We start from the raw sequence: 20232 nt of genomic DNA, 5'->3' as shown, positions 1-20232 counted from the left end.
AGTGTTAAAGTTAGCTAGCTAGCAGTAAATTATCAATTGTGTAAATGTGTAAGTTAACAGGTTACATTCCCATTGGCTTCCGATTGTGTCCTTCAAAAATAAAACACATTTTCAGGATTAAAAAAAAAAATACAAGCGCATCTTACAGTTGAACAGATGGTCTAAGCACAATAACTGAAGCTCTGTACATAAGTACAGATTTGACACACTTGTACGTAACTTGAGTGTTTTCATTCAACTTTTTTTCAATTATACATATGGGACAACTCAATCAATAGACGTAATCAATCAATCAGACGTAAGACGATTAGAATTTAGCAACAATGGTGGAACTGATATTACAACACGATCAAATGCAAAAATATCAATAGAAAATCAAGAGATATACTTAAAATATAAAAACGCAACTAAACAAAAAGGACAACAAATAAGGTAAACAAATAAGGACCACAAAGGAGCAAAATAAGAGACAGTAAAAGACCAAGGACCTATATATTTAGATGTACACAGCTTTCCAGCTTTACTATTCATTTTTCCACTCCAATCCCTATTGCTTCTACTTTCCCTCGTTTGTCAAAGCACTTTGTAAACTGTTTTAAAAGGTGCTATATAAATAAACGTAATATATATATCTATGTATTGACTGATGTGGCAAATACCTATACAATGTACTTTTACTTTGAAGGCAAAAAGCTGTTTTTTCCGGCCCCGCGTCGAGGTTTGTTAGCACGGAGCAGCCAATGGGCAAAACAATGCAGCTAATGCTAACTGTGTGTTTCTAGTCGAGACTAATTTGTGCTGCACCGGGTGTAACCAACGAGCTAACGTTAGGCTAGTTAGATGTAGCAAGCTAGCTTTAGATTCTTGTCGCATACGCAGCGGTTTAATTAACATTATTCCACACGATGTTTAAGAGATACGTATGAAACTCGTTGGTGTCACTTTATTGTGCAACCACACTGCAGTTGTCGTCGACGTCTTCGGTTGAGTTGTTTTTCATCGTTAGCTGTCCCGTGTTGGCCAGCTAGCTGCGTTAGCTTGGTTACAGTAACGTATGGGTGTCAAAGTTAGCCGTGACTTCACCGGGTGTCTGGTTGCCTGATCTCACATTTCGGACACGTCAAGGTAAACATTTAGCCATCGGCGAGTGGGAATGCTAGCTAAGAAGATAACGATTGTTTAGCAGTGCTTCTTGCTTGTGTCGCATTGTAAATATGCACGTCAGATGTTAAACTTCGAGAAAAACATGTCAATTTGGTGTTTCTTTACTTCTCTTTCTAGCAATGAGATGTGCCTCCCACTTAGCCTAACTGGAGCTAACGTCGGTTAGCTTCTGGTGTCAGCTCAGCAATATGTTAAGAGTTTTATACATTTTATGTCGCTATCATCTGGTTTTTTTTGTTCGGAATAGGTGCACTACAGTCATATTTGCCTGAATTAATAACCACAGCGTTTTAAAGTATTGGTATCTGTGTCAGATAATGATATATAGTGCATAAGTAATGTTAACTAAGAATACATAACCACACAAAGGTGTTTTAATCATAAGTCCGTCCCTCTTTAATGCACACCTGATTCCGGTTTATGCTCTCATTTTGTTAGTAAAATGTGGCATCAGTGGATCTGTATTGATTCAATGGTTAATCTTTGACCTGTCACTCCACAGTGGTGGATCAATATTCACCACCAGTAAGAACTCATATTGGTGTAAGATTAGTATAAATGTTGAGATGGTGTAGTATTAAAGCAAAGTTGTGAATTCATTATGAATTGTTCTGCTCATTATCCTCCCAATTTAATAATTTCAGCCTCAAAGTGAGGCTCAAAATGAGGGAAAAGGCCTACTGCCATTTTACAAAGCACAAGATGACAAATTAAAATATTCTGCCTTGTCTGATCAACAGTCTACAATCCTAAGATATTCAATTTAATATCAAAAAAGACTAGGGTTGCAGCGATATACCTTTAACCTGTTATGAAATTTACCAATTATCATATCGTGTGCATTTGCTTATCCACGATACTGGGTAAAAAATGCAACTGATGGAAAATTTTACCTTTGTTGTTAGTTTTTTTCAATGGAGACTTTTTTTTTTTTAACACATATTTCCGTTAAAAGAAAGTCTTAATTATAGTGATAAAAATGTTTTCAACCAAAGCTAACCCTTCTGTCTTCATTGCTTTAATAAGGGTCATTCTAATTGCTAATCATAATAATAATTTTATAATATTGTCAAACTCTAAAAACTGCAAAAGTTTCTGGGACAATTATGGTACCAAACAATAAAAAAAACCAAAATCTCACACTGTTGCAACCCTACAGAAGACCAAAAGCAAAGCAGTGAATTTGTGATATTTTTGCCTTAGGAATGAGCTGAACTAAGGAATGATATTTGTGGTATTTTTGCCTTAGGAATGAGTTAAACCATGAAATTATTTTAATGGTTTGTGATTCATTTTGTGGTGTCAAATAATGTTAGCTCTACGTGAGAGCGCAAGCATAGTCATGTACATTCCAAGCAAACTTTCCTTTTTTCCTTTTAAGGTTCCTCAAATCTTTCTCTTGGTTTTGGGGGCTGTGATGTCGGAGCCCAAGACCCCCACTCCCACCCCTGCTGGCGACACATACAAAGGATGGGTGTTCAAGTGGACAAATTACATTAAGGGCTATCAGCGGAGGTGGTTTGTCCTGAGCAATGGGCTGTTGTCATACTACAGGTACACTTTCTTGTAACACAGATGAAATGAAGGAAGGATATTGCCTTTGATCATGTCACCAGAAAAATCTCTCAGCCTTGATCTGCTGTTAAAACTGTTTAACCCTTTAAAAACCTGGATCAACATCCCTTTTCTTATGCTGCGTTCAGACGTCTTTCACAGGTATTTTAACCTTTAAGCCCTGAGCACATTGGTTTGATTTCATTCAAAAACATGAAAAAAAGGCAGTGAGCAACATGGCAAGATATGCCTTGCAAATTGCGAAAGAATAGATTTAAAAATTTCAAAAAAAAAAAAAAAAAAAAAAAATATATATATATATATATATATATATATATATATATAATTTATTTGGGGACTCTTAGCCTATAATGGATAGGACAAGTTTGAAAGGGGGGGGTGTAGAGAGGATGACATGCAGCAAAGGGCCGGGGCTGGAATTGAACTCGCACACTCTACCAACTGAGCTACTAGACGCCCCCCCTCAAAAAAAAAATGTTTTGTTTTTTTTAAAGCTAGCATAATTATATATTTGAAATTAATTATTTTTCTTAAAATTTACTTCTTTCTAATTTTCAGGCAATTTTCTTGTGCCTTTTATTAATTACTGAGTAATGTCACTTAAATAGCTCATTCACCCCATGTATTTGAAACAAATCAAACCAATTTGCCCAGGTTTCAAAGGGTTAAATGAAAGCTATTGATTAAGCAGGCGGCAGTCAACCTCACCTTATCAATATTTCTTTACTATTTTAGTTGAATTTCCTCGTCAGATTGAAGCCGAGTTACAATATTATAAACACAGAATACAAGCAGAACACATGTCTTTTTTCCTGTTTGGCGACATTTTTCACAAATGTTCAAAAACCTCTGACTACTAGGACCCAGGCAGAGATGGGCCACACATGTCGAGGCACAATCAACTTGGCCACGGCGACCATCACAGTGGATGACGCCTGCAACTTTGTCATCTCTAACGGCGGAGCACAGACGTATCACCTGAAGGCCAGCTGTGAAGTGGAACGACAGCGCTGGATCACTGCCCTGGAACTGGCCAAAGCCAAGGCGGCCCGCATGCAGGCTGAGTCAGGTAAAACATACAAACACACGGGCAGATGGGAAAAAAACTGCTCCGTGAAGAGTATAGTAAGAATGGAAGATATGTCTTTGTGAAAGCCTTTTTAATATTATCTTTTTGCTTTTGTGTTACTTTGATTATTCACAGATGACTCAGGGGATGACTTTTCCTCATCATCCCCGCCAGTGGCACCTGGACAAGGTGGCGGCTCACAGAACTCAGAAGTTCAGTCTGCTCTCAGAACACTAGGCAGCAAAGTGGAGGATCTCAGCACATGCAACGACCTGATTTCAAAGCACGGCTCTGCCCTCCAGAGGTCAGGCTTAACACGCTGTTGCTCTCTGTTTGCTTCAGTCTCGCTTCATCAGCCCAAAGCTTCTCATGCTTCTGTAACCTTAGAAATGAAGAATTCAAAATGTGTGAAATGAAAATATCAACATACTAATTGTTTATTAGTATTATTCCAATATCATGATGCCCGTTTTTTTTTTTTTTTTCATTTTTAAGTAATCTGTTTATGTCTAGAACAGGGATACTCAACTTGCTTTCCATGGGTGCCACTTTTGCAAAATGACAGGAGTCAAGGGGCCTGTCGCAGCAGCTTCATACATGAACATACATGTACATACAACGATTTAAGGACATTTCTTCGATTTAAGGACATTTGTAGCATTTCAGGACGTTTCTAGGATATTGGGACATTTCTAGGATATTAGGACTTTTCTCAGATTTTAGGACATTTTATAGGATTTTAGGACGTATCTAGGAATTTAAGACATTTCTAGGATTTTAGAAAATGTGTAGGATTGTAGGACACTGCTAGGATTTCAGGACATCTGTCAGATTTTTGGAAGTTTCTTGGATTTTAGGAAGCTTATAGGATGTTGGGACATTTCTTGGATTTTCAGACATTTCACTGATTTCAGAACATTTCTAGCATTTTGGGACATTTATCAGATTTTGGGACATTTGCTTTGCTAGGACCTCTGTCGGTGGGTGTGGGGGATCCTCCACTGGCTTTTTTTTTTTTTTTAGAAACAAGCTCTATTTTGGTGCTGTTTTATGCACCCTGGCATCTTATGTAAACTGAAAGTGCAAAAGCAGTTCCCACTGTGAAAAACTTTGTTTTTATTGTGAATTAGAAACTGGTTGGGGGGCCACCCAGCAACCTATATACTGCCAGATTTGGCCCACAAGTTGAGTATCACTGGTTTAGAATATCACTTCACTGTTGCATGTCATAGCTGCTTTGATGTTGACATACTTAGTCTAGGTGTGGTAGATGTTTTGACCTATTTGCAAAATAGCAGATAGTAAAGAGAAACACTGCAGTTGATAGATTAAACAAGATAGTAATTAAACCATTTCATCTGAGCCTCGTGGCCTTTCAGACTGTAATTTGATGCTGTATTTTTACATGTGTACCCATGTTGCACATTTTTAATGTTTGTTTCAGGTCTTTATCAGAACTTGATAGTTTACGTCTGACTGGAGAGGCAGGGGATAAGATTCGCCAGGTGACAGAGAGAGCCACGCTGTTCCGCATCACCTCTAACGCCATGATCAACGTATGTGTCACCACCTCTCTTATAATGCCTATTTCTGTCTTGTTCATGTATAATGTGTAAATGTGAGTGGCACTTGTAAATGTCTGCGTCAGGCCAAATTAATGGATCAGAATTGCTCATATTAATTTGATCTCAGGTTTGTTTCTAGTTTGACCCTGTTTGATGTTTTGCTGCTCAGGCATGCAGAGACTTCCTCGCACTGGCTCAGGCTCACAGTAAGCGATGGCAAAAGGCCCTTCAAGCAGAACGGGACCAACGGGTCAGACTGGAGGAGACCTTAGAGCAACTGGCCAAGCAGCACAACCACCTGGAGCGAGCGTTCAGAGGGGCTGCACAGGCTAACGCTACTGCAGACAATAAAAGTAAGACATGACCCTGACACCAACCACTTCCCATGTTACAGCTTGACTATGGTCACTTGCCTCCCAGCTCTTCCTCCTTTCCACTTCCCCTTTCTTTTCTGCCCTTGCATTCTGGAAACTCCTTCCCTTTGTCGCCTAATATGTTTATTTTGCTGACTTTTTTTTTTGGTAAGTGTCAGTAGATATGAGAATCTGCAGCATTCAAATTTTAAATGATCAGGGCTTTCAGAGTAGTTTGCTTGTCAGTTGTTGTCAGCAATGGGGCTTTGTCACATATAAAACATATACATACATATAACATATCAATCTTTGAGCGAAGGCACTAGTTATGAAAAGGTTTGAAGTTTTATTGAAGGTACACCATGTACCTTTCTGCTGCAAAGGTTTTCTCAATCAAAACACCAACTAAAGACGGAGCAGTGCCATCATCATAGTCAGTTTCTCCCGGTTGTGATTCCTTTAGTGTTCATCGTCCAGGATGTTTTTACCAGTAGCCAGATTATCTAAAGAGATATCCTCCTCTACAAAACAAATGAAACAAGTGATTAAAACAGGTAAAAAACAGTGAATAAAGCATATTCACCTTGAAAATAACTGTTTTTCTGATGCTGTTTGGTTTCTTGCAGAAGGAGCTGTTAACCCAGCACCTGCTAATTTGTTTTTCACTGTTGCCTTAAGATCAAGATGTTGAGGAGGTTTTTCCTGGAGGTCGAATTATCCGCAGAGGTCTTCTCCTCGCCAAGACAAACAGACCCAGTGGTTCAAACTGAACTGTTGAACGGTTGCTAACATTTGCTCAGCTTTTTTTCCGAGAACTTAAGATCCAGATGTCTGATGACCAAAATCCCTCTTCTGGTTAAAATATATAGTGAAAAAATACCAAGCTCTACAAGGTGTATTTTAAAAATGTGGCCCAAAACTGCAAAAAACCCAGTCAATTTTATATCAGCACTTGGCAGACGACTACAACCCATACACACATGCAAAGGGGATATAACGCCACTAACAGGCACTCCGATCGAATGACTCAGATCATGCCCTTGATTAGGGAAATTACAACTGTAAATCTGACTGACTTATTTTGTTAAGGTGCCACTGGGCCGGGGAAAGGCGAAGCCAGTGATGAAGACGACGACAATGAGTTCTTTGATGCCATGGAAGAAGCTCCCGAGTTTATCACTGTTCCCGCAGACCCCCACTTCCACAAGTCAGTGAAACCTCACCTCATTCACCCCACGTACACATGTTCACTGCACAAGCATTCATACAAGGAAATACTTTGTAAATTCCCCTAAGCGCTTGCTGTCTCTTTGGGTTATTTATTTAAACCATTTCCTTGTATGACATGCTGGCACAAGATGTAAATAAGTCACATGGGATGATGGTTCTCTATTTGTGAAATCTCTGATTGATTGAGCTGCCCAGAATCAGTTGAACCAGTTTCATGCTCTGTTTCCTTGTATGTTTGAAGTAGTTGTTTGTGTAACCAGAAGCCTTACTGACGCTAACAGAGTCTCTTTATTTTCTGATCTCTTTACAGGAGGTCAAGCAGTAATATAAGCGGTTTCAACAGTGAAATGTGTCCTGATGATCAATCGGTAGGTTTCATTCACTTTTTTATTTGTTTTTTTTTTTTTTGCTAAAACCTCATAAAAATGTTGTTAACCATCATTTTTATTATAAAAATGACACACATTTTTATTATAAAAATGACACACATTTTTATTGAAAACCTACTACAGGTCAAACATATATAGTTAGAAAAAAGCAGTAAATGTGTTTTTAAAGCTTTAGTATTCCCAGAAGCCTTTATGTTGTTTATTAACAGAAGTTTCTGCCCTTTAGCTTAATGAGGAGCCTTTGACCATGAACCAGGAGTCTCCCTCTCAGGAGCTGGTACCCATGAAAAAGAGGCGGACACGCATTCCAGACAAACCAAACTACTCTCTCAACCTGTGGAGTATCATGAAGAACTGTATTGGCAAAGAGCTGTCCAAGATCCCAATGCCTGTGAGTATTGTTCAGAGGTTACAGCATGTCAAGTGTGACTCACAGGAAGTTTGTGCCCCGGCCTGGCCAGTTAAAGCCTCAAGGCATTTTCACCTTCCTTTTTGCGATGCCATGTAATGTCTTTGTGCGGTCACATTAAAAATGCATTGACTGGAACAAGTCAACAAAAAATGTGTCAACAATACATCACAGACATCTGTCATCGGCATGCGTCTGTGACGTGAGTTCAACCAAAACACTGATCCCTCTGATGTCTGCAGCACCAGCTCAACAGCATTCTTCATACTGTGGTTAAAATAGATCTATTGACATATTTACAAGGGAGCAGTGACAAAGAAGTCGTGATTGTGTATATGGAAAAAACTCACAGACCTACTGTAGATAGAGATCTGTTATCTTTATTAAGCTTTTCTTTATCTGGCGGTGATTTGTAGATATTCACAACTGTATGCTTGGGTATGCAAGTGCTCTTCCGGTAATACCTTTCAGTCAGCACCGCAGAGATAATAAAAAGACTGATAATAACAAAAAACTAGACCCAGAAGTTTTAAATTAATACAGACAGCCAGGGGAAAAAACAACAGCACTGTGATTCAGGTGAAATAATCTTATCTATTTATTCTTTAAGCACTGGCAGTCAAACAAACATGCAAACAAAGCATGTATCAAGTCTGATCCTGATGAAGAGCCGGAGTAGATAGGCGTTGGTCTGTGAAGCCTCTTGTGAAAAGAGGTTCCATCAAAGGGCTGAAACAAACAACTTTTTTTTAGACACAATCTAACAAAGCCAGCATAATGCTGCCCCAGTGTCTAATTTTAGACATCATGCTGGTGTTCTGGAATCAAACAAGGTGTAACAGGCATGACATGAAACACAACAGCGTAAGCGTCTAGTGTGACGCATATCATACGTGTCAGACAGTGCTTTTTGGACAATAACAATGGCATTTTAATAACATCATAAACTGTCCCTGTCATATGAAGGCTGAGCTCATCCTCTGCCCGGAGGGCAGGGAACTACTGGATCTCTTTTTCTTGTTTTTAATTTGCGGACATTTTGCGGACGTTGGCGCTTCTTAAAGGCGAGACAACTCGTGATAGTACCATTTATGCAGAACAGCAAAGTGGAATAATAGTACGACATTCCCGGCTTGAACAGGCAGTGCAAAAGAGGCTTTAGATTGCCAGTGCTTGAAGAATAAATCTTAATCGATTATTACCCATGATGACAAAGCGCCTTGTTTCTTCCCATAGTTGTCTGCATTAATTTGAAACTTCCTAGATCTTGTTTTTTGCATTTTTCCTGCCTCACCAAAGAGCAACTGCCACATCATTAGAGTCAAGCAGCACTTCCTTCGTCCATGGTAAATTGATAATATCAGTTTACATGTCCGGCACAATCTGACATAGTTTTTTTTTTTTTCCTAATTCTGTTGTTAACATACTAAACATAATCACTTGGCCTGTCACTATAATAAAAGAACACATACCGAAACAAAATACAGATTCAATACGACATGGGTAGACAAAAATATAAAATGTATGTATATTTTTTTAACAAATCAGCTGATTAAACGTTACCAAAATAAAAAAAAAAATCCAGTGTTGGTAGAGCTTTTATGTAATATATAATGTAATATATCCAGAATATTATAATCACGCATTCCCTATATTTAAAGGTTTGCAGTGCAGGAATTGCTGTTTTGCTTTGGTATGTTTGTGTTTATTCGTCACTGTGTTCACGATTTTAATATCTAAATGTTATGGGCCTTTTAAATGATAAAAATGCAAACACTGATTTACATCTGAATCATTCTGCTTTTTAGGTAAACTTCAACGAGCCCATTTCCATGCTGCAGCGGTTGTCAGAAGACCTCGAGTACCACGAGCTGCTCGATAAGGCGTCCAAGTGCCAGAGTTCACTGGAGCAGATGTGCTACGTGGCAGCCTTCTCCGTGTCCTCCTACTCCACCACCGTCTACCGCACGGGCAAGCCCTTCAACCCTCTGCTGGGAGAGACGTATGAGCTGGACCGCCGGAGAGAGAGCGGCTACCGCTCCCTCTGTGAGCAGGTGAGTGAGAAAGAAACACAAAAAGACAGAGGGCTCCAACAAGGAAGTGAAAGTGAGCAAAGAATGATTCTCAGGAAGGAAGACTTGAGGTGTCTCATTGACTCAGCAGTTTAAGATTTCTATGCTTCCTTTTTTTTGTTTTTGTTTTTGTTACCGAGAAGTAACATACGTGTGTAAACTAATCAAATTAGGAGTAGAAGGGCAGGTTTAGAGGAGTGGTGATACGTGATTAAGTCATTTTTGCATTTTAATGTGGTAACAATTTAAACTGCATTTATTACAAGTAATTGTGTTAGCTGCTTTTTGACATAAAGATTCAAGAAGCTAAAGAAAATATATTTGTGGTTATTTTAAATTGGTGCAAAGCTGCAAGTTTTATTTTGCCTCTTTCTGAAGCAGAAGATAAGAAAAGGGAAAGGTGGTTTAAGGCAGAGACAGGGAATGATTGGATGTGATTGCAGGACACAGAATGGAGGCTTAATGTTGGAAAAATTAGACTGGCAGAAAGGTTTCTATTTCTGAAGACCCAAGAAAATATATCCAGTCCAATAACTAATCCAGTAAATTGTGCTTTCAGGCAGTAAATCCGGTGATCCGGCAGCTGTGGAGAAGGCCGTATTTAGAGCATGAGCTTTTATACATATATAGACTGGTTCAGTTCAGTCACAAAGGCTTTAAATGGGATTGGGCAAGTGGGAGAAACTACTAAATCCTATTGTAGATGAGTAATATAATTGGATTTGAGATTTACAGCAGGGATTTTCATCACAACAGGGTTTTTTTATGCTTGACAGGTCAGTCAGTATATCACTGTCTATTTAAAACGTTAAATGGAAGTCATAACTATCATAATTATGTTCATTTCGTTAAATAATCTATAATTAAATGTGTGCCAGTTGACCTTTTTACCCCGAGAAGACGATGAGATGGCACTCGCCTCATTAAACAAATAACTTTGACCTTATTAACCAGTGGCTGACTATAAAGATGGGCACGCCGTCTTCACTTCCTCCTACCGTACAGAAATGATGCTTAATAAACCGGATTTCGGGCGTTGCAATCTTGTGCTGGTGAGGTCACTTCAGGCTAAAGTCTGTTTGGTAATGACTGTGAAATGGAGCCGTGGTATCGAGTTCCAGCGCACACACCTATCCGACCAGACCGCAATCACAAACACGCTGATGTGTACACAAAGCTGTCAATCATGACATCAAAACCCCTTTTTATAGCACCAAATAACTAATTAAAACGACTGAAAAACAAGCACTTGAACAAACATCAGGGTGATAACAACTACCCAAAATGACAGAAACCATCTTTGGGAAAAATTAATTTATCTTATTCTCACTCATGTCCCATCTGCTAATGTGGAGGGGTTGAGGTTTCTGGCCTGACTGAAGTCAGCCACTAGGGGGCGATCAAGATGTTTCGGCTGTGGAGCGCTGTCATGCTGTCAGTCTCTTTATACCATCCGTGTCAACATGCAATAGTGTCGACAAAAAAGACAATGTAGTTATGAAATCCTTACTAAAATCTCTTGTTATTTTTGTTGAAAAATAAAAAGTAGAAGAAATTTTTATGATTGTTTTCTAGATTGTTTTCTTCCATATTCCTTATTCATTAATGTGTTGATTATTTTCTGATTAACTGAGCAGGTGTTTGGCCGATAAGGTGTCAGAAAATTGTCAAACATGTTGTTCAGAGTTTGTGTCCCAGATTGTCATGATTTGTCCACAACCTTAAGATATTCAGTTTATTGTCATTGAAGATTAAATAAACCAGAAAATATTCATGTTTAAATAGCTGAAATCAAACACCTTTCTTTTTCCTTAAAAAAGTTACTCAAAGTGATTATCAGATTAGTTAGCAATAAATTTAGTAGATGACAACTGATCAACTAATCGTTGCTGCTCTATAATTTTTTTAATGCGGCTGTGGTTTCAATTCCCATTGTGTTCAGATAGCACAGAGGAGACACTTTGTTTTTATCTCCTGGGCCGTAGTTGATACTCACTCCAGAGCTAACCTCTATGGCAGCATTCATTTGTGTACCAACTGAAAACTCTGCTGTACATGACATCTTTTTTTAATATTATATTTGTATAGAGTTTTTCATATTTAAAATACAATAGGAATGACAACAATGGCGTGAACATTGCAAAACTAAAATAAAATAGGATAAAATAAAAAAAAACAAAATAACAATACGTGCTGCAAGAAATGTGCACATGGGCATGTAAAAAAAAAAATATATATATATATATATATATATATTACAAATAAAGACATGTACACATCAGCATACATGCATATTTATGTACATTATAATAAAAAAAAAATGAAAGCATGACATAAACAGGCAGTTAAGACAGACAGTCTCTTCCAAATAAAAAGTGTCACTGTCTCTGAAAAAAAGGGTACAAGGGCCTTCACATTCACCAAAATCTGTCCGATTTATGGTTGAGGTTATGAGTCAGTTTCTCCAGAGGAAGGAAAGCTGCAACCTGCAAGGTCCACATGTTGACTGCTGGGATCTGCAGAGCAGACCAACACAGCAAGATACATTTTTTTTTGCCAAAAATAAGAAGCAGTCAGCAAAGATTTAGCGTCTGTATCAAAAAGGTTGTCAGTCGTATGATTTAACAGATGTACATGATCTCTTGATATTTCACAGCTGAAACTCTCTTCTCTGCTCACTCACTCGGACGCTTTTACCTGACTTGCAGTCACACGCTGTCTCTCTCTGTCAACACCTACTTTAGTTAAGTGCACAATAACAACAACAGAGCTTGAGAAAAAGAAGTGAGGTGTTAAGATGAGATAAGATAGCCTTTTTGAACCCCACACTGTGGAAATCACCTTGTCACAGCGGCTCAGTGCAAAATTAAACATAGAATAAAAAATAGAAAAAAAGGAGAATAAAATACACAGATTTTTAAAAAAAGAGAATATAGATCTAAAAATAAGGCCTGAATTTAATAGTAATCAACAGACTGTACACTACCGACTATATATTTGGGCCCTTGTCAGATGTATTTTTTGAACTGATACCATCAGACCACTAGTCCCGACACTTTCTTCAAAGCTGCTTTCTTTATCATTCAACCTGTGTTTTTCAGATAAGGATACGATAAAGTCAAAATAAGTTTGATTAAAATGACCAAACTATCAGTTTTGGCCTGACTAGACTGACTGAAAAACCATTATAATCTGGCTACTAAAAAGACTAAAATGTAATTTTTAGTCAATAAAAACATGACGAGACTGACTAAACATGATAAAACTAACATTTGGACATCTGACACAGAACTAAGACTATAAAGCTGAGATTATTAGGGAAGATCCAAAACTAATATCAATCAAGGAGCACTTCTTGATGCTTCAAGTTATGGTAATTTTTCATAAATGAATCGTACGCTTTATGTTATCTCAACCTCTTTCACAGGTGAGTCACCACCCCCCTGCTGCGGCGCATCATGTGATCTCCGATCGCGGCTGGACCCTGAGGCAGGAAATCACAGTTGCCAGCAAGTTCAGGGGCAAATACCTCTCAATTATGCCTCTAGGTAAGAGACGGCCTGATTCAAAACACGTTAAGCATGCCTTGCGGTCTGATGCTGACGTTGATTAAGGGTGTGATTGAGTTTATTTCCTGAACACAAATGGAGAGCATAAACATGTGCTCCTATAGAGGAATCCGTGAATAAACATTGAGGAATGCATAGCCGCACCTTGACTTAATAAGAAGTTAACATTAGCACATTTATGAAAGACAAACAATGGTTGGTTTGTCACATGAGGCTTACCTTAATCTGCTGTCTGTGTTTCTTCTTTCCTGGCAGGCACAATTCACGCAATCTTTGAAAAGGGCAACAATCACTACACATGGAAGAAAGTTACCACCACAGTGCACAACATCATTGTAGGAAAGCTGTGGATCGATCAGGTGAGACTGACAGTTAGAAGGAAGATGACACATTTACACATGCAGTTGTGATGTATGTAAATGTGACATTTTCTTGCACTGAAATATTGCATAGCCCACCCATACACCTGACCACTATACACTTTTAGTATTTCAATAATCATATACCTCTAAAAATGTATTCTTCTTTTTTTTTTTTAAATTCTACTGATTGCTGATAGTTCCAAAGTTATTATAGTCAGCTAAAACAGACCACAAAACTATGACTGAAATAAAAAATAAACTTTAGAAAAAAATGAAAATGTACTGAGACAATGTTGTGTACTTACAAAACTAACTAAAATAAAATGGAAATGGAAATGTCTTTATTTTTTGTCAATTTGGTGAAATTTCTCAAGCCAACAAGCATTATTTGGCATTGGTGCATATGTTAATGGTGTCGGGGATGTCTACATGACTGTGAGTCAAACGCCTTCACAAAGTGTTGTGTTTGTTTTGAAATTTGTAAATCTTGCTCCTGTCCAAACTAAAAACACTAAAAATAACACCAGAACTAATAAAAACTAATCATTTTTAGACAATTCAAACTAAACTGAAAGCGCAAATCCGTTCTGAACTGAAACTAAACTGAATAGAAAACAAAATTTTCAACAAAAATTCAAACATGACATGACGTCGTCTTAGATTGTTATATTGTAAGTGGTGTCTTTTCCTGATTGTAAAGGCTGCTTTTACAGTAAAGTTTTCTTCATGAATTCAACGCAACCCACATAGTCATTATATCCACATTACTGATGATGATTTATCAAAATCTCTGTGTGTAGCACCAAAAGTCAACCCCACAATAAAGCAATATTGATGTTGTGGTATTTGGCCAAAAACATAGTGATATTTGATTTTCATCATTTGTGCTGCCCTTAATGTCTCTTCATTCTGTTTTATGCTCAGTATTTTTGCATAGCTGCAGACAAAGACTAGGCTACACTGATATTATTAATATAATACTTTCTGTAGATTTCAGTGGTGGCTGTGTAGGATTGTTTTTGACACATAAGATGCAAACATGTCCAATAACCACAGAATGCTAGAGTCAAAAAGTGGAAATTCATTCTAAAAAGATAGATGTAATCATTTCCAAAATCCTGGTTTTATTGAATAAAATACTCTGCTTCAAACAACAATTCACACTATGGTCAAGCAACAAGTGAGGCATGCAGCTGTTTAATGGGGTGGCAACATAAGTTACATTTATTTATCCAAGAAAGTTTTAAAAAAAAGCCTATGACTTTATTTAAATATAGAAAAAATATGATGGTCGTAAAATATGATGACAAACATTCAAAGTTCAGTGCAGCTCTTGAAAGTAGTGCCCGACTTGCATGCGTACACAGCATATTTATCTTCGTACCGCCAAGCCTAAAATAAAGTTTAAACTTTTATTGGTTTGAAAATATCCCCACAATGTCCACTTTTTCAATAAATCTTCCTTTTTCTATGTCTCTGGCAGTCAGGAGAGATAGACGTGGTGAACCACACCACCGGAGATCGCTGCCACCTGAAGTTTGCTCCTTACAGCTATTTCTCCAGAGACGTGGCCAGGAAGGTGAGAAAAAACACTTTTGGTCAATTTGTGTTTTCTTGTTTTTATATTTTCGTGTTCTCTGCAACAAAAAAAAATCGGATCTTGAGTATTGTCTGTTAACCCCCCCCCCCCCCCCCCTTCCTCAGGTGACAGGTGTGGTGATGGACAAGGATGGCAAAGCCCACTACGTGCTGTCGGGCACCTGGGATGAGAAAATGGAGTTTTCACGGGTGATGCAGAGCAGCCGAGGAGGAGAGAATGGCACTGAGGGCAAACAAAAGACAGTCTATCAAACTCTCAAAGCCAGAGAGGTTTGGAGGAGGAACCCTTTACCGTAAGTAATATTTCTGCAGCGTTAGGTGTGTCTGCTCGATTGACAGGCTGGAAGCGCTCCAAAGACGGCAGTGATTCAGCGAAATGGAATCCTTTACTCGACCTGTTCTTCTGTAGATAGGCATCAGCTAATCTGTGTTTTTAATATTTCAGTATCAAGTAACATGTCAATACTCTGAACCAGAAATCATTTACAGTCAGAAACGAAAGGCTAAAGTATTTTTGCACAGTTTTTTTTTATGTACTTTACTAGAAAAACAACATATGAAGAGCAAGATTTTTCTTTATTCTTGTTGCGTTAACAATAGAGATACCAATTCACCCTTTGAAATCTGAATCTCGCTTAATTCCTTGAAAAATAAGCAACTTATGAAGTAATGACCCAAAAATAAAACAACAAGGAAAACAAGCAAATGACCTGAAAAAAGTGCTAAAAAATATGAATATATTTCTATAACATAATTTAAAATATGTAATTATGGTAATAGTTATAAGAGTTGTGCCTATTTTTTTTATTTCCCTCAACAGGCTTCCTTAACTTTTTAAGTATTTTTCTAAATTGACTATAATTTCTTGCAATATGTGGAGCATTTAAAACTGCACATGAAAAGTGATGTTGGCCCAGGTTTTAAAGGGTTACATCATCCATGTTTGTTCACCACATGTCAGCCTCGGGTGTTCATAATTACATACTTATTTTTAAAATACAGAAATATCAAATTATCTGTTAATTATTGGCCATAAAAAGCAGATAATTCTGTTATTGGTTCTTATTGGCTGAAAGAAAGCTAATTTGTGCATCTGCAAAACATCTGCAAACAAACAATTTAAACTAGCAATAAAACAGACATTTCAATAGAGTAAGCTCGAGGTAACAATGAGCTACTGAAAGTGAAAGAGTTATCGTTGCACAGTTCTAGTTTCCCAGTAAAGCCCGAATTGCATGTTGATGAGCTCTTTGAAACCAAAGCAGTTTGGTTTTATTTCTTTGGTGAAAAGGCAGTGAGCAACGTAAAAATAAGCAAAAAGTGAAGAAACAAAAACAAATGTGAAAATGAACCGAAAAAAGGGCAGAAAATCAAAAACATACATATGTCTATTTTTTTCCTGAAACATAGTTTTAAATATGTCATTATAATTATCATAGATATCATTTTGTGGGCGTTTTTCTTGAATTTTTTGATTATTTTCTAATAATTGTTTCCCTTTTATTAAAACTAATATTCAGGTCACCTTTTACTAATTTCTAGCAATTTGTGTGACAAATGTTGCCAAGTTTGCCAAGTTTTTTTTTTTTAACAAATCAAACCAGTTTGCTCAGGTTTCAAAGGGTTAAAGGTCTTTTCAGGTCCTAAACTTCAGGTGCTGCTTCATCTTTGTCCACAGTGAGGGAGCAGAGACCATGTACTACTTCACTGCCTTGGCGCTGACCCTAAACGAGTGTGAGGATGGCGTGGCGCCCACCGATAGCCGGCGCCGGCCCGACCAGCGCCTGATGGAGGACGGCCGCTGGGACGAGGCCAATTCCGAGAAGCAGCGGCTGGAGGAGAAGCAGCGCAGTGCCAGGCGGGAAAGAGAGAGGGAAGCCGCCAGCCAGCGCACCTCCAGCCAATCAGAAGAAGGTGAGTCTAGTGTGCGTAACTTTATCTGTACTCCTCTCTACCTTTCATGGGGGAAAATCTTGGAATAAAGGGGTAAAAAAAATTCTCTGTGATCCCCCTTTTCTCTTCCAAAAGCTGTCGATGAGGACTCTCTTACTGATCCATCCTTAAAAAGCAAGTACTCCTTTCCTGCTGCCTTCTCATGCTTTCATTCCTGTTTGAATCGTCTCATCTAGATTGTTTTGTCTCTTTTTGGTAACACAGTTCTTATCTCTTTCAGGCGCACCTCATGACAACTACAACGCACTTTGGTTTGAGCGCTGTGAAGACCAGATCACAGGTGAGCAAGTCCATATCTATAAGGGAGGCTACTGGGAAGCTAAGGAGCGTAGCAGCTGGGAGGGCTGTCCAGACATATTTTGACCTCGGCATTGACTGCAAAGCGTCCCGAAGAGACTGATTCATCGAAGCCGCCTGGTGGACAGCTACCAGCTTGTCCTTCCCGCTTGGACGGCTGCCTCCCTCCAGTCACTCTCTGTTCTAAGAGATCTCCAGAGGGGGGAGCAGGGTGTTTTCCTCCGGCCTCCCTCGTCCTAATTTGGTTCCTGTCCCCACCCCCTCATTGTTGTCACACATCTAATAGGACTGGAGTGAAATTTGTTGCTTTGACTCGAGTCAGACGGAGCGTTAGGGGGAGGAAAATGGGCAGTGCTTCCAACTCATTAGTACATCGTTCTTTTAGTTTCTCTGCTCTAGTCTGTGCAGTCTCTCATAAGGGATGTCCCGATCAACTTTTTTTTTTTTTTTTTTTTTTTGCGCCCCTGATCAGAGTCATTTGATATCGAGTATCTGCCAATACGGAGTCCCGATGCGATGATGCATTTACCTGGGTACCATAGCTACACACTTTAATGACTTTAAAGTCATTAAAATCAGTCCAGTGTATATGGTTGACAGTTAATATCAAGAAAAAAATGTCTGCATCTAAACAGTTCCTCAAGGGTTTTTTATTTTATTTTTTACAAAATAAAGTAAACAAACTAAAAATATTTTTGTATGGCTCTTATCACAGTTCCACTCAGTGCAACATTTGTTTGTTTTTTTATAAAATAACCAAGTAAACAAACTAAAATGCCTTCAGAAGTTACTCTCAATTCCACTTAGTGTAGCATTGCAATTAAAGTATAGAACACTATTAATCAGGTAATAAAATCCCAATGCCACTTCAAAGTAGTGTCATAGCTTAACTTTTACATTCCTCACAAAAAAATAAATTACAATTCTGCTTGTAAAAACATTATAGTAAAACTAGTTCAATTTTAATTCCACCTGAAGTGGTGTAGCAGCTTAATTTGAACATTAAAAAATGAGTTTTTACTGATTGGATGAAGCATTACAATAAAATCTAAATATCTGCCACGAAACATGCTCTCCGTTTACGACACCTATGTGACAGCGGAAGTAAAAATAGGATCAGGTGGGACGCATGCTCAAAATTACTAATCACGATCAATAAAAAAAATTTGCGTATGTCGGGCCTGGCACTGATTCTGCGGATCTGATCGGGATATCCCTGGTCTCTCAGATGAGGAGCAGAGGAGTTTTTGTGCTGATAACACCCTGTGAGATAATGTAGTGTTCCTATTGTCATCCACAGCGTTGTGTGCTTTGGTAATAACTCTTTAAAAAAAAAAAAGGGGGCTAAGACCTGGTTAATATATACATTTATATATAAATATAATTCAAAAAATTTAATTAAAATGTCGACTGGTGGCCTTCAAGACGTTAGCGAGGATTTCTTGTTTCTCTCTCTGATTTAGTGTCTTAATGTAATGAAGTGAAGGTTCTTGTGTGCTTGTGTGTATGACTGCATATCTGCTCTTCCATCACTTTAAAACGCTGCCACTGTGCAGTTACTGTGTTAAAGAAAAACAACAAAAAAAAGACATGATTGTCTCAAATACTGGTTGAACCTCCACACCGTCATGTTTTCTAGTTAGATTTTTTTTTTCTTTCCTTCACGAAGGTCTGACGAAAAATTGTGATGGTGAACATTTTGATGTGGCTAAACACCCTTTTTCTTCGCCTTAGAAATGAGCAACCTGCTCTCACTTGTATTCACAGCTGAGTGGGCGTGACACTGACATTTGTAGCTGTTTTCTTGTACAGACATGAAGAAGTTGTCGGGGAAAAGACAAACAGAGCTGCAAAATGGAAAAAAAAGCTTATTCCAGTGCTGTGGAAATCTCACATTTAGTGCAGTTTTATTCAATAACAATTAATGAAATGACCCCTTTTCACAGTAGTGGAATGATTTCTTGCCATTTTGCAGGTAAGTTGAATTTTGATAGTGCTGCATGATAAAAAATGGTGCGGGATGCGTGTTGAGTGGAACGCACACAAACGAGCGTAGAAAAAAAGTAAATGCAGTGGTCAAAATACACGTCACTCTTCAATGTTTCCACTGAAAAGTTCATACATATGCAAGTACATTCTGACACCAAAAACATGGGATATAATATGTGTGTGTGCGTGTGTGTGTGAATTTCATAATTTTGTTTGTAAGTGTACTTAAATGAAGAATAAAGAAACAAAGAATTTAAAGGCATCGCAAATAACTATGATTTTATAAATGTATAGAAATTCATATAGTATTGATAACTGTAAGGTAGTTTTTTTCTCGTATTTTTGCCTCCTCTCATATTATTGAAAGAGGAATGTCTTCATTTTCAGAAAAAAAGGGAGTTTCCGTACTTAACTGAAAGGGGAGACGTGACATTGTTCAGTATTTTGTATTAACAAAAAAAAAAAAGAATCTGTAATAAACAAATGCTGTGATGTCAAACAAAAAGCTTTTCACGCTGTTCTTTGATTTTATTTGTTCCAACATTTGCGTTAATTATTGATTAGGTAACACAATTAGAGACTTGCCAAATCGGTTCTTTGGGAATTTCTGTCCTCGGGTTCAGTTGGACTTCCAGAT

General features: G+C 38.0%; 1 protein-coding gene across 2 annotated transcripts; it reads left to right on the top strand.

Annotated features, from left to right (window-relative positions):
- The first annotated feature begins 813 nt into the window (after window positions 1–813).
- Window positions 814–20074, top strand: LOC121961977 (oxysterol-binding protein 1-like). 2 transcript variants are annotated; one of them, XM_042512114.1, is made up of 17 exons: window positions 814–1125; window positions 2546–2718; window positions 3600–3808; window positions 3944–4112; window positions 5253–5364; window positions 5543–5726; window positions 6816–6933; window positions 7267–7324; window positions 7572–7736; window positions 9563–9808; window positions 13254–13374; window positions 13651–13754; window positions 15241–15336; window positions 15462–15649; window positions 17035–17270; window positions 17385–17423; window positions 17530–20074. In XM_042512114.1, exons 2-17 carry the CDS (start codon window positions 2582–2584, stop codon window positions 17670–17672), a joined length of 2325 nt encoding a protein of 774 aa, XP_042368048.1. In that variant the 5' UTR covers window positions 814–1125; window positions 2546–2581; the 3' UTR covers window positions 17673–20074. The 2 variants fall into 2 exon arrangements, with proteins under 2 accessions (XP_042368048.1, XP_042368049.1); XM_042512115.1 differs by lacking the exon at window positions 17385–17423 and having other exon boundaries at window positions 17530–20073.
- The last annotated feature ends 158 nt before the right edge of the window (window positions 20075–20232 follow it).

Source organism: Plectropomus leopardus, chromosome 23, assembly GCF_008729295.1.
Source record: "Plectropomus leopardus isolate mb chromosome 23, YSFRI_Pleo_2.0, whole genome shotgun sequence".
In the NCBI taxonomy this organism is placed as follows: Eukaryota; Metazoa; Chordata; class Actinopteri; order Perciformes; family Serranidae; genus Plectropomus; species Plectropomus leopardus.
Note: the sequence above shows the minus strand (reverse complement) of the source record. Positions and strands in the feature narration are given on the sequence as shown.